Below are 15503 nucleotides of genomic sequence, written 5' to 3' on the forward strand. Positions count from 1 at the left end.
TAATTGTTGTGAAACTCCTCACTTGCACATCCTCCTCACATCTTTTTAATCACAAGATGTTTTCATCTATCAATAATCAGTTATATTCTATGCACATTTTGCTTTTGCTTCATTTTTTCCCGAGACAATTTCTCTTAGCATGGACACCGATTTTCAAACATTATTTCTCCCCACATTAATATTCACGGTTAAGGTAAGGAAATCTTTATTATCCCAGAGGGGCAATTCGTTTTGCAGCCAACACTTTAAACACAACAGGGAGGCACAGATCAGGTACTGACGCACCTGTCTGTCCAAGTGAGGCTGCCACAGGTAGCTGTCCAAGATGGCGGACTGCCTGCGCATGCGCAGAATAGATCGGGTACTGACACCCACCTCAGTTCCTGTCTGCATGTGATGTAAACAGTCCCGCTACACAGTAAGTGACACAACGAATCAATACTTTTATTCGTTGCCAACGTTTTTAATAATCAATTATCATCAATTGATTATGAAATTGTTAGTTGCGGTCCTAATCAAATTGTTTCCCTGCAGATTCAAAGTCCAGATATTTGACCCTCGGCAGGGTGAAACACTCGACAGACTCAGTTGGTGTTTTAATGTCTGAGAACTCACAGAAGTGGCTGTTCGTAGATGGTCGAGGTAAACTTCTTCTATGGCCTGGAAGTAGATGACTCCCTTCAGCTTCCTCTCATCACAGTCTGCAGCACAAGAAAAAAAACAATGTAACTTATACCCTTCAGGACATAATGGATCTATTCAAGTCAGCAATGTTATTACTACTCTGCAAATGTATTATGCATTTAAAAATGATTTATCATTATCTGAAGTCTTCTTTCTTATGACTGCATGAAGCAGTTGCACGTAAAAAGTAACTGTGACACACATTCATTCAAACAGTCAGTGATTATGCGCACACACCACTCTCCCAGCCAGTCTAACCTGTGTAGTAGGCTAGTCGTCTGTGATCCATGTCAAAGAGGAACCATCTCTTCTTCCAGGTCTTGACCTTTCCCCCTCGTTTGGTCAGGAAGCCTGCACAGCGTCGAGATGTCAGCCTCAAGTCCGTGCACCCGGACACTCCGTGACCCAGAGACTCCACGTGGGCTCGGAGGTCAAAGTTGGGTGAGAGGAAGAGGGGCAGGTTTCGCTGCTGGAGGGCCCGCTATGATCAGATGATAAAAATTAGATTGTATGCGATCCTGACACTGGGCATTTCTGTGTGGACTCAAGTTTTGTTGAGCTTTTCCTGCACATATATTTAAATGCATAACTGCTTTACCTTTTTGGAGTCCCACCCTCTTTATAGATATCGCTTAAACGATCACCATGAGCAGACAGTGTCAAAATCTTACACATTTGATCAAATATTTCTGATACTGTTCTTAAATAATGCCTGACCATTCACATGGCTTAAAGGTTCAAACACACAAGAAGAACATTTTGACTTCATAGTTGCATTGTGGCTAATGCAGGACCTGATATTTAGCTATTTTTTGACAACTTGACTCAAATCCTGTGGCCAAGCCTCTACAGAAGCGTTCAGAATGGGGTTGTGTGTGTGTGGCATGTGTGGAGAGAGAGAAGGTGTGTCTGCACTTTTAGGGCAAGCAGGTGAAACTATGAATGTATCGGTGAATGTCCAGTGCGATCTGTCAGTGTCACATGTTTTACACGATCTGATCAGCATTCAAACTTTTCAGAGAGCAGTCGATGGCTGATAGATCAGAGCATCCCTTTCTGTTTGATTTATAATCCTGGATCTTTCCTGACTGTGGCTCCTTAAAGCAGAGATGGCAGTGCGTATTACTTAATCATCAAAACGGAAACACTTCAACATTTTTTACACTAGATTTTTTTTTCTGAAATATTGTAATTACTATGCTATGGGCAAATACATAAGTCAGTGATAATGTAAATATGAAAGAGTAGTCAAGGTTTGGAAGTCAGCCAGTGTATATAAATATTTAAGTTGTCCACCTCTGAATTGAAATTGTTTATCCCGCAGTTATTATTGTGACAGAATGCATTTCAGCCTTGACATGTAGCCTTTTTTTATCTATTAGTTGTAAAAGTAGCACAATGTAGGACAAGCTTCGTCTGCAGAGGCAACGTTAAAGTTAGATTTGTTACTATTTCAAATAGAAAACTAAAACTTCAACGGCACCAACAAGCTTCAAGTTATAAGAGCTGCAGTGTCCAAACAGCACTTGAGGGCAGCAGAAGAACATATAGACAACAAACTGAATAACTGTTGCCAACTGCTGCTATTATCTGTGCAAAGATGCTTATTATACATCATAAAGAGACACTCGTTTAAAATCTGCCTTTAGACGCAGCCCTGGTGATTGCTGAAGTCTTAGCGAGAAGCCAGTCTATGGCTTGTAACTTGGCAGGTTGCTCAACAAGATCATGACCATTTACTTGGAGTCTAAAGGTTGTGAGTTCAAGTCCTGGATGATGCAGAATAAACATGACAGAGAAGCATGATATCATGGATATTCTTAATTTAAGAAGTTTTAGATAGTTATGGTCCGGTCAGTTCTGCTGATGGACCTTCCTGTATTTCTCATGGTTCTTTCTCCTTTTCCTTTTCCTTTTTTCCGTCTTCCTCCTCCTTCTTCTTTCTTCTCAAAGGGCTCAGCCAAACTCCCTGCTGTGCATCCCCTATAATTATATCTTGCTTTATCAAAGTTTCTTGTTATTTTGCTATCCCTTTTGTGACTATAATACTGCAAATTTCCCCACTCTGGGACTAGTAAAGGATTATTGTTTCGCATCTCATCTTATGTTATCTTATGGTTGTCATTTCATACATACCTCTGGAGAGTTTGGGAGAGAACTGGCATGTAGCTGCTCTTTTTCTTCTGGCTTTGGCCTCTGTGGGGTCTCGGGCTCCAGTGGCTCTGTTTTGGGTGAGTTTAGCTCTTTCTGCCTTCTCTCCTCCAACAACAACCGCCGTCTCTCTTCCTGGATGCAAACATTTATCATTGACAATTTTCAGCAATCTTCCACATGATGTGGTTTCTGTGTAATTTATTTAGATAGACAATGGTGATACTGCTCTAAAAGAGCTGTATTTACAATGTTTTCCATGATAAGGGCATCCAAAAACAAAAGTAAGCAGAGATCAGTACGTACCTCTGAACGACCCCCTCTCTAGTTTTAAACTCCACATAAACTTACAATCACGTGGTATTCTGCAATTCTGTGAACATGTATTACAAACATCCACACATCTGCTACTGTTTTCCTAGACCCACATGTGCGAGCTGAGTGGGTGTCAGTGAGCAGACAGCCGTGTCTAATGCAGTGTGTCGCGGGAGATTAGAGGTGTCAGCGAGTGTTTCCCACGGCAGGTGACTCACCCTCTCTCTGAGCAGCCTCTCTCTCTCCGCCTTGGCTTCCCTTAGTTTCTTCTCGATCTCCACAAGATCTAACAGAGATGGGCTGTGAGAGGAAGAGGAGTTAAATTCAGCAATCAGGATAATTGCATCTGCAAAATACAGTGAAGGTTGATACAAACAACCCTAGTATGTGTAGAAGGGTGCGAAATCCTCAAAAGCAAAAATCAGAAGCAGCAATGCCATTAAATCGTTTCTATAGATCACGCAATTAGAGTGCCGTCTTGCTCCTAAGGTACAAATATAGCAGTGAGATCAGTCCAAAACTCCATATTTAGCATGTTAACTGACTTTGCTTTAACAAAATAAAGCAGGTATTACAGTTATAACGCAGTATTATGAATGAAAACAAACAAAAGGTTTGAATTATCTTAAATCTCCATTTAGAAGTTTATGTGTCAGCTACCAATGAGGCTTGTCAAAGATGGGCACCCAAGATGAGTTTCACCAATACAGTATCCAACCAAATGTCTCCCCTTATTATATTAAACTATATTATTTATTTCTCTGCCAAAATTTGTAAAATTCCTGGAATCATTTTTGTGCTTGGTCGAATTTCATAGATTTGGCCCTCATTACTGTCCATAATTATAGCATTGTACATGCCTAGGTATGATCTGGGATTGTGTAATTCAAGCTAAAAAGACATCAAAAGGGGTGAGGCCCATAACCAATGACATGACCATACAAGTTTTTAAAAAACTCCTCAGCTCTTTGGAAGGGAAAGTGAAATGGGACAGTAAAATTATTACCTAAACTGTCCAATACTTCACCTGCTTTATCCCTAAAACTATTATTACCGACATTTCTGGTGTGCTCACATTAAGTTAGATGATTTTTATAGCGATGTTGCTGTAATCTTAACAGTTGAAAACAATGTTCATACAACCAGTGCTCACCAAAACTACAAAAATAAGAATCAATAATAAATAACCTGGAATGACCTTTCATGGTGACTGCACCTTAGATAAAAGTGATTGTTATTCTGAAAATAAAACCCCTCACACACTCTACATTTCTCCATCTTGTGAGTTAAGGTATGAACTATAAAGAAGTCTGCATGTAAATTCTAAAGAAGTAAAAGCACATGAAAAAGCCACTCTTCATTTCTGTCCTCAAAGAAGTGCTCATCAAACGCTGTAGAGTAGCTGACCTGGCAGCACGGGAGCTTGTTGTGCTGTTGCAGGGAGCGAGAAACCCGCCACCGTTACTTGTCCCAGGTCTGTGCACGCTGTTGTGCCCATTGCTGAGCCGATGGGAGGGGAGGGGGGAAGTAAAGGCCTCGGGGTTCTGGCTGTCTGGAAGCGTCCTCACCAACCCTGAAGGAGCGAGGAGAAAAAAAAGACACGGGAGAACAACATGTACCCGTCAGCACCGATAGTGCATCAAGATTATGAATCACATGTAATATTGTAATATTACATGATTTGAATGTTAAATGTTCAGATGGCAAAAGTGAGGCATATTGTAAATTACTGAGATTAAGGACAAAAACAAAAACGAGCCATACGAATTATCAATAAAACGGATTATTATGTTCTATGTTTGTGTGTGTGTGTGTGTGTGTGTGTGTGTGTAAGAAATAGACACTACTGAGGAGATTCAGTATATACACTCTTCTCTGTCCCATCCGGTCTATACAGGTAATTCCTGCTTTCCACTAACCAAAAAACAACAACCTGCCGACTCTACTGACACACCTTTGATTTGACTAAAAGGGAGGGAACTGAACAAACAGGCAAAATGAAGACATAAGTGCAGAGAGAGAGCGTTTATTGTTCGGTATCACGGTGCTCTCCGCTTAAGCAATCAAGAGCACAATAGAGAGGAGAAAAATAGGGGCTGGTATAACAGCTCACCCTGTGCTGACAGCGGCCTGTCAGTGAGTTTGTTGTTGCGATGTGAGCTCCGTCTTCTGGGCAAACTGGCAGATTCTTTGCATGGCTCCTAAAAAAAAAATAAGTGTGAACAGCTCTACATTTCAACTTCATCTTTTGTAAACTGCAGCTAAAAACAGAAGGTTATGAAACAACTGTCATCACTTTAATAAGTCATTTTAATAATCAATTATTATTTTGATAATGATTAATAATGTAAGCCTTTTTTTAAGCCTTTATACCAAAAATTCAGAGCTTAACGGTGAATATTTGAGTGGGGTTTTTTTTTGCTTTCTGTGACATTAAACTAAGTATCTTTGAGGTTTGGACAAAACAAGACATTTTAAAGGAATACTTCCCCCTCAAAAAGATTATTTGTATATCAGTTAATCAACATGTGCTGCCCTGAATTTGTGAACAAACCTTTGCTTTTCTTACATGTGTCCACAGTGAACAAAGAATCCAAAAACTGAGAAAAATTTTGATAATGTGAAGTTAAAGGGGGTCACATGTAACAACAGCGAAACTATATAACATCCCTTCACCAAACAAGGAGTTCTGCCGTTACTCACTCACACTTGTTGCTTACTGGCAAATGAACCAGCAGGACGGCAGTATTTCAGTTGAAAGCACAAGTAAAATTCAAATGCACATTTGCTCAGGCATGCTACTCATGTGCACACCTGTTTTAGCAAAAATGCTTGTGTTTGGGAGGTACTGAGTATATAACTAGATAAATGAGACTGGGATTATACATCCTGAGTAGTGTTACAGTTTGTAGACTGATGTTTTGATAATGTTTTGTTGTTGTACACCCCCACCCCCAATGTTGGCCCCCATTTACTTCAATTCATAAGAATTTTCTCAATTTTTTGGATTCTACGTTCACTGTGAAGGTATGTAAGAAAGCAAAGCTGTCGTCACAATTTCAAGGTAACTCAGGGTGAGTGGTTAACGTAGAAATAACTATTTGGAGGGTGAAGTATTCCTTTAAGAGGTCACCTTGGACTATGTAAAGTTGTGATGGACATTTTCTAACATTTTATTGACTAAAAGATTGATCAAAGGCAGTTTAATCAATAACCAAAATGACTGTCAGATGTAAACACATGCTGTATCCATGGTGACAAGGTGCATACCTGAGGAGGCTTGTGAACCGTCAGAGGGGATAGTGACATCATGCAGGGAGCTGAGCCAGTGATGGTGATGTTTGACCAATTGGTAAGCGGCTTCTTCTCTTTGAGAACCTGTAGGACCAGATTCAGTTTCATTTGAAATACAGTAACGTATCTCCGATGAAAACAGGCTTCAAGGCACAAATATTAACAGTTTAAATGAACTGTAGTGGCAGGAAAGACAACAAACACTGTGACTGATGAGCACAACATCGTTCAACATACCACATCTGGCTGAGAATGAAAACTCCACTCCCAAGAGGGATCATAATGAGTTAAAAAATTATCATTGCCTCTCTATCTTTCCCTCTAACCCGCCCTCCCTGCTTGACTCACAAACACATGAGCAATTCAGTCGCCACATGGAGTCCACTGTTTAACCCTTATCTGTCTCTTTCAGTACTCTACACTAGTACATGATCCTCTGATCTTGTTTTCTTCTACATCTGTGTCTTATGCCCCTTTTTACAACATCCAACCAGATACATGTTGCCTAAATGATACAGGTAAATTTCTCTCAGGCACAATAAGCTTTCAGCATTAGAGTTTTACTATACATGTCTGAAGTGAACCATATCCTGCACACAGTCATGCTGTAGTCATACACACTTGGTCATGTTGTCTGACACTGTCTTGTCCCTCTCTCCTCCTCCGTACTGCCACTCCCTTCTGCCCTCCCTCCAGCTGTTCCCATTCTCTCATTACGCAAGCTCATGAACTAAACTTTACTGACAAACACAATTTAAAACCTTAATAGATCAATTTAAGTGCATCTTTGGCTTACCGGTTGTTCAAAGGATGTGAAACCTCTTTCAGGTTGCTTCTCTCCCTTTCACACATCCACGTTCACACACTCACATGTCTACGCACATTCACAAAGCAGCACCCTCCCTTACATTGCTTACTCCTCCCTCTATCCCTTTCCCTCCCTCCCTCCCTCCCTCTCTCTCTCCATGCCTGATTTTCCTTGTCCAGCTTTTGTCTCCACCTCATGTTAACTGGTGCTGTCATAAGTCTGATCAAAGGCAAAGCGCTGGCTGTGTGATAAAGTCACAGCACAGTTTAATTAGTGACTGAGTAAATCACATACTTTGGAGCTGCAAGTATTCATAATAAACACTGATAACACATGGCAGTGTGAGCCGACTAAGAGTCATGGGTGTTTTTGATCAAATCGAACTCAAGTCCAGTGAAAAACAAATTTACATTATGTTTTGAAGCTCTGCACTCTAAGACTAAAAGATCACTGTTCTGTAATCACCAGCTACAGCTACAGCTTAAGAAGGGTTAGATTTTAGATTACTTAAGACTTTTTTTTAATACTACTCCAAATGAAATTCAAGACCACTTTTACAACAGCCAGAGCTTATACTTACAAAATGATCAATTACTTAGGGTTAGGGGCAATTTTGCCCAAATGTTTATTGTCTCATGGTGGAGAATAGGATAAAAAAGACCTGGGAAATACCTGTTGTTTGTTGAAGAGTTTTCTTAGTGATTTTGTGTTTCTCACTCTGCATAAGAGATTCTACTTCCTTGATTCCCATTTTGCCAAGTTTAAAAAACATTTTGCATAAAATACACTGAGCCTCGTATGAATTGCTTTACACTGCTTTCATGCATGCAGCAAAATTTTGGTTTGACTATGTCATCCACGGTACAGTGAAAACTGTGTAGGAGACAGTGGACCCACAACTCTGAGTTTACTGGCTTTAAATAAAATATAGGTGTAGTTAATGAGGTATTGTAAAAATATAAATTCGGACCCTTTTGAAAATGAAACAATGCATCTGAAAAGGCCTATCCTGTCAACAATATATTATCTCAACTATCACCAAATTTGTTTCATAGTGGGAATTTTTAAGGTCAAAATATGTACATAGATTTCATACTTCTGATCCGACATTCAAATAAACTAAGTAAACTATGGCGGACATAGGGGTTGATTTTATTCATAGCCATCATTTTCAGTAATATGCACAAGTGTCCTCAATTTTCTCAAAATTCAAATGTTGTTTCCAATCAAAGACATACTGATGACTGAACCACCAGAATTAAATGTAGCTCTGTTGTTGAGTCACAGTACTCATAAATCGCTCTTACTGTTTGAGTTGTGTGCACCAGGTCTCTCTTCTCTTTCCTCAGGGCATTCAGCTCCCTCTCCTTCTCCCTCTCCATCTCTTTCAGCTGTTTCTCCAGTTGCTGGACTCGATCCTGAAAATTCACAACATAATTCCCATCAGCGTGGACAGCCATATGTTTTCTTCTCCTTACAAGAAATGGCATATGATTCATCTGATTGGCCCGACTTGACCTAATCTTTTCATTATGTTGTGGTGTAACATCGGGAAAACATCCCTCATCTGTGAGCAAACGCAGAGCCCTGAGCTGAGCTGACTTTCTCAGTCGAGACACGATGCAAATCAAACATACATTTTGCAAGTTAATGAGAGGCACGAGAGAGAGACATGATTGCAGCACTGCTGACTCAAACACAATGGACTGATATTATATCAGCACAGACAGACACACAAACACACAAACAGACAGACAACACTGCAGCTGAGTCAACCACCACCCCTCTAACACAATCCCCCTCTTATTCCCTCACTCTGCAATCCTCCTCTTACATACTCCAGCTAATTGAGGAACAATTCAATATTATTCTCACCAATTATTACTACTCCTGCCTTTCCCACACCTACTGCATGGAGGAGAGAGGGGGGGGTGCGGGCTTGAGAGACCCTGTGCTGATGACAGAAGAGCCATGGATTGCCATTACTCTGAGCAGCATACATAGGAATGATGCTTTCTCTGTTTTAAGTGGCTAAATTTGTCACTAGTCACTTTACAGAAATAAAGTTACTGAGAGGGTCTGAAAAGCTGCTAAATCTAGCGAGAGGCTCGACAGGTTGAAACACACTGAAAAGATTTTTTTTTGTTTTAAACTCATCAAAAGAAAATGACCATAAGAAGTTTGTAAATGAAGCTTCTGTTAGCATTCATGGTCCATGGCATGAAATTGTGTACATTCATGGTTCACACACTTGTTTTTCAAGCTCAGTCACTGAATTAGATATTTGAAAACATATATTCAAACCAATAAATCACTATTTAAACAAAGTACACACCGGGGTGCCAGTGTCTCTACAGTTGGCGCCTCACTGCAGTTATAATTTTAGGATTGATCATACAAGTGCCGACATGTTTTGGGACTCTTAAAGTTATTGCGTGAATCTGAAGTGTTTTACGGTCTGCCAATTTGTTCTATTTCTTGACTTTCTCCATCACAGACCTGCACAATGAATGGTTTGAAAACGATGATCATTATCTTGGCTCACAGTGTAAATCACATTAATTGCGTGCTGTATTGTCTCTCTGCGTTTAGAGTGCCTGTTCTGGTGTGTCCAATCAAACCTGCTTTTTTCAAAAGTAAACTGTCTGACCTTTTTCATGCATGCTGCTTCCTCCAAACCGGTTTTGAGCTAAAGCTTGCTTGCATGATACGGTCACATTTTTGTGATTGATAACATCAATAACATCTTTACTAAAAACATCTACTTTCTGTAAAGAAATTTTCTTTTTGATTTAAACACTTAAATTCAGCTTGTATATATTAATCAGGGACATTTTCTGCCAAATTAAAATACTAGTGCAAGACAGGTATTGACCCCCACCCCCCAAAAAAAACCCCCAAAAAACATTATCTTAATTTTTAAGGAAAATAATCCTGATTATCATTCATCTATGTCTTGCTCCAAAATATTCCAAATTCTGTCATGCATGTTATCTTTCCATCTCCTTCACTGTAGTCTCTGCTCTGCTTTCTTTTTCAGTTTTGCTCCTTAGATTCCTTTCATGGTGGCCTCTGATGTAATTAAGCTTGCTGTACAGAGTCATGTGACAGTGTCAGGGTGATGCTGGCGAGAGTGAGGTAAAGAGTTCATGCTCGTGTCACAACTTAACAGCAGGGGAGAGAAAAGAGGGCTAGTCTTAACCTGCAATGAAAACTGTGGACTGTGAGTCAAGAGGAGAGTGTGCACGTTTGCGTACGTGTGTGTACATTGTGTGTGTGTGTGTGTGTGTGTGTGTGTGTGTGTGTGTGTGTGTGTGTATTATAATTCCAAATAAGCCGTCTAATGTGGTAGCAAGTCCTTCAGGGCCAAAAGACCAAAAACGATGATTTTTTTTAGAGTTCAAAAAACAGAATGTGAGCAGGATTTATAGCTTTGTTGATCAATGCCAACAACTCTATGATTATTGTAGGAGGAGGTCAGATTTGTGGCTTTCAAGTTCACTTTCTGGTCTGCCCTTTCCTTATTTTAACTCTGACAAGAAAAAAAATGTCTCGCCATCGGGTATGGTGCAAAACAGGCAACTTTTTTCTAAGGGCACAAAAGAAAGAAAACAAAACAGTTTTGGTAAAGCTTCCTGTTGAACCTCTGCTCTGCTGGTTTGTCTGACTCTTCACAGTCATGAGGACTTATTTTTGAGTCTGTTACTGGTCACAAATGGCAGAGATGTGGGTGGTTATGCAATATATTTGGTTATTTGTGCTACTATAGACCAAATCAACATGATGTCACGCTAACACAATCATTCTAGTTAGCTAACAACTACCAGTTGTTTTGAGTTGCAACGAAATTGGCATTGACATTTCAAGCAGCAATTGTACGGGTACTTCAAACTAAAACCATGATTTTAACTTACGATAACAATGTTTTTTTTTGTGCCTAAACACAAGCTTCATGTTTCAGCATATCTCCTACATTAATAAAGTACAAATGTTACATGTCCATGGTTTGCAGAAATGTACAATGTCAACATTTATTCTGGCAATTGGTTTGCACTCAACAGCAACATGTCGCTGTCAGTCCAACCAAATGTTAGTTTGAGGTAAACTCAAGACATTGTTTTCTTTAATCTGTGGCCCAACAGGTAAATTAAGTAAATTGGAACCCTTCTCCACTCTTTATTTTTACCAGGCACCCCCATGCACAATAGGACTTGGCCATTTTCTCTTGATACTAAGTTGTTCCTTGCCTTCATTTGCCTAGCTCCATTAAGAACAGTCCTATCTAAATAAAGTTTAAGTTTAAAATAAAGTTAACTCATAGGTGCATGACACATGGATTTTTAAATCAGAAGTTACTGTAAAAAAAAGTGATGTGATTTATAGTATTATTGGCTGCTGCACAAAAAAAACAGAAACCTTTCATTAACATTAGTGAGTTTTAGATGGAATGATCATTTAACCACAATCAAACAAAATAACATTTCTTATAGCACTTGAAGTGCATTTAATAGATAGCCAAAATAACAGGAATACCCTACAATGAACAATAGTTTGAAATCCATCATGTATACGACACAGTCTAAACAAAAGCTGTACATTGCAAACTATGAATGTAGAGCTTGGAAGTTCTATCTTGTAAGTTGGACTTTGAATGTGTGGTTTTCCTGCTATTTATTCCACCCACTCTGGTCTGACGTCACAGGTCTGCACTGAAGGCAAGTTTGTGTGAAGGTTAATCCCACCTCAGTCTGCAAGGGTACACTGACATGAAGCACATGACAAGCAGATAAGCTGCAAACCTGTTAAACATGACAGAAGCAGCTGTGAAAGTCTCTGAAAAATTCTTCCTAGAACACATTATTGTTGTTATTGTTGTTGTTTACCTGCGCTGTGTTGATCGCCTGCTGCTCATGTGAGATTTCCTTCTTCATCTCCCCTTCACTCTCTCCGTCTGCTGCGCTCTCATCCTCCTCATCAATGCCGCTCTCTTGCTCCAGAACACGGAACTCCCAGTCCTCAAAGGCCCGCACTGCCACTTCCATCACCTCTTTCTCCTGCATTGACGAAAGAGATATTAGTCCAAGAAAAACAGTTTTTAACAGTTGTTGTTTTCATTTTGTCCTGCAGATTCACTTTTTTATATGCTGGAAACTGATGAACTGAACTCAGATTTTTTGGAGCACTTGACATGTTAATAGTTCTTTTTTTTCCCTTATTTTTCTCTCCAAACTAATCTGTGAAGGCACTGTTTTCTCAGACAGACTTTAGTTACAGCTGCTAAGATCATTTTATAAAGTAAAATGTTGCAATGTTGTGAAATTTTGTTTGAAAATAATGCTAATTACAATATGCTGCACTTCCATTTGAGAAGCAGTTTCTTTTATTTATCAGTATTAGAAAAGTAAAGTAAATTTATTCCAAAAATGATAGGAATATGGTCATATTAAGATGGTACTTTGGTAATTTAAGGTTAATCTCCTGACTAAAACTTTAATGCCAATGGAATTTTTTTCTTCAGATGTTGCCTCAAGGTAGACGCTATCTCAGTACACAATCAAGTGCTTTGGTACATGCAAATATGATCCCTCTTAATCATCACTTATGACCCACTACAAGTGTGTGGTGGCAAATTTATCTGCAGAAACTCTGACTGTATTTTCTTTCTATAAAAACATAGCCTACCGACCAGGTGCCGGGCTTTTAAGCAGAATGCATTCAAGTGGAAGTGACAAAAATTGCAGACACAGCGCAAAAAAGGTGCAAATATAGCAGACAACATTAAATCTGTGGTTGGTTTTCACTTTCACTGTCGCTGCCAATATCATTTACAAACACGACCACCAATTCCAAGTATTTCTTTAAAGCTTCCATGCAAAAACAAACTTGAAGAGCATTTTCAAAAAGAATCGCCGCAATTAAGATAAATATATAAAAGTGTAGAGTACAGGTGAAAGCAGGAACTTGTGCACCCACATTGTCTCATAATTAAAATACCTTTGCTCTTGTTCCTGTGAAGTGTGTACTCTGTTTGTGTGTACATGTATATGGTTTTCTCTGTGGCGCAATTTGTGACAAACCAGTTTCTAAAAAGATCTTTCCAAATAAATCTGGCATGTCACAACATAGGCGCAGCTGGACTGCACCAACACTGCTTTTAAAACGGAAGGAAAAGTATACATCCTATGCACTGTGTGCGTGTGTGCGTGTTGGTGGGTGTGTGCATGCTTGCTTGTGTGCATGCATAAGTGCATGTGCAAACCTCTTGACACTGACACATCAGGTTGAACAGGTACTGAACAATCACACATTGTGCAACCAAAAGACAACATTATGTATAGTAGTCAACCCTGACACTAACACACCCTGCATCTGACACATGCTGTCGTGAGCCAAAAAGGCGCACAAACTATCAGTTTCAGTTTTAGATCTCATCTGGAGGGAATTACCAGAGGTCCCACAAGACAATATTATGATACTTAAGTCACAAACCAATGTATTATGATTTGAAATGTTTTGCTATGCACCAAGTATTGCAATAACCTATATTGTGATTTATTGCCTTTTTTAACTAGAATTTATTTACTAGAAGGAAAGTTTTGTCAAACATCTTTTTTTATTTAATAAGATAAAAGTTTATCTTAAGTCTGTTTATCTTATTTCAGGTAGAGCCAATCCCAGCTGTCATCGGGTGGAAGGCGGGGTACACACTGGACAGGTTGCCAGACTATCGCAGGGTTGACACATATACACAACATCAACCCACATTCCGCATGTCTGTGGAATGTGGGAGGAAACCCCAAAAACCCATGCAGGCACAGAAAGAACATGCAAACTCCGCACAGAAGGGCCCGCGCCCACAGACCGAACCCCATTCCAACCCGGGATCGTACCAGGGACCCTCCTGCTGTGAGGCAACAGTGCTAACCACGACCCCACCGTGCCACCCGCCAACAACAAAATGTATTACATTTTCTTCCATAATAAATGAGTTAAGGCACATTAGATACTCCACATAATTTTGATCCAAAAACTAAAATTTGAAATTACAAAAATAACTATTTTTTACTATATTCAAAGTGGCCAGCATTGGAATAATTGCTGTTGACTTTGCAACTTAAACTGTCTAATGCTGTGAATAGACACAGACTTGGAAAAATAGAAAAATGCCCGTGCACAGCTTTAGTCAAGGTACTGGTACTACGGCAAAAGTACAAATGTGTAAAGAAAAAACACATATGTTGTTGTATGGCTACATACTGCACTTAAGACAAGACTTAGAAAAGAGGATAAAGATTTTAATGGAGCAACGCGAAACACGTTGCTCCATTAACATCTTTATCCTCTTTTCTAAGTCCTGTCTTGAGACACAGACTCAGTTTTGACTGCATTGAGTCAATTCTAATCTAACAGATTTTGTATTCAGATAACATCACCTAGTTTGATGACCACAGCTTCTAGGAAACAGACTAAAGCTGCACTGACCGGTTATGATGTCAGTCTGTGTGTGTTTAATATATATCTTTAATGAGCAGCTTCCATTGCTGTGCAGGTAATGATGAACACATCTGACATGGAACATGTAACACTGCTGCCCTCATCCATCTGTTAAAAGTGATGCTTTTTTTCAGAATACATTTCTTTTGGGCAAATTTTACTTGTTGGCTGCAAATTTAATGAAAGAAATTAAATATTGTGTTGAAAATTAACATAAACTTATAACAAAAGTTTTTTTTCATTGCTTAATTCATGAAGAGACTGTGTGCAGCTCAGCCACTCACCTGCTGCAGCTGCAATGTTAGCTGCTCCTTTTGGCTCTCTGGCTGACTTGGAATCAGCTTCTCCTTCTCCTCACACCTTCTCTTCAGCTCCTCCACCCTGCGTCTTTCCTCTTCCAGACTCTCTCGCTCCTGCAGTTACAGACCATAAAGCAAGAGTTCAGTCATCACCTCACTTTTAAAAGCAAAACTATTTCAAAAGAGAAAAACATCAACACAATAACAAACAAATGTCTTAATCATGTTTACAGTGTTTGTTCAGAATGACTGCAGACATCCAACTTCAAACCAGCTCCACTCCAACAATCATTGCATGGGAACTGACTTATCATTAACATGATCTTGTGCTGGTGTTAGTGGAACATTACCGAGCCCACACATTTCTACGTGTGAAATTCATGTGAATTTCATTTTAAGCCGTTTGAATGTTAGAGTCAACAAATTAGTCTGTTGAACGTGAATCATGGCAGAAGAAT

At 39.5% G+C, this 15503-nt stretch overlaps 1 protein-coding gene across 3 annotated transcripts in view; it reads right to left on the bottom strand.

The window, feature by feature from the left end:
* The window catches only part of phldb3 (pleckstrin homology-like domain, family B, member 3), a 31978-nt gene that overhangs the window by 3311 nt on the left and 13164 nt on the right, over positions 1–15503 (bottom strand). For all 3 annotated transcript variants that reach the window (XM_088084244.1, XM_042490349.2, XM_088084245.1), the window contains 10 exons: positions 15031–15159; positions 12136–12306; positions 8560–8670; positions 6421–6528; positions 5264–5351; positions 4558–4723; positions 3369–3450; positions 2821–2970; positions 943–1165; positions 616–701 (listed from right to left, as the gene is read on the bottom strand). In XM_088084244.1, coding sequence (XP_087940370.1) covers positions 616–701; positions 943–1165; positions 2821–2970; positions 3369–3450; positions 4558–4723; positions 5264–5351; positions 6421–6528; positions 8560–8670; positions 12136–12306; positions 15031–15159 — 1314 coding nt within the window. The remainder of the gene's footprint in view (positions 1–615; positions 702–942; positions 1166–2820; positions 2971–3368; positions 3451–4557; positions 4724–5263; positions 5352–6420; positions 6529–8559; positions 8671–12135; positions 12307–15030; positions 15160–15503) is intronic.

This window comes from Plectropomus leopardus, chromosome 11 (genome assembly GCF_026936395.1).
Source record: "Plectropomus leopardus strain MGB_pleo_1.0 chromosome 11, ASM2693639v1, whole genome shotgun sequence".
Taxonomy (NCBI): Eukaryota; Metazoa; Chordata; class Actinopteri; order Perciformes; family Serranidae; genus Plectropomus; species Plectropomus leopardus.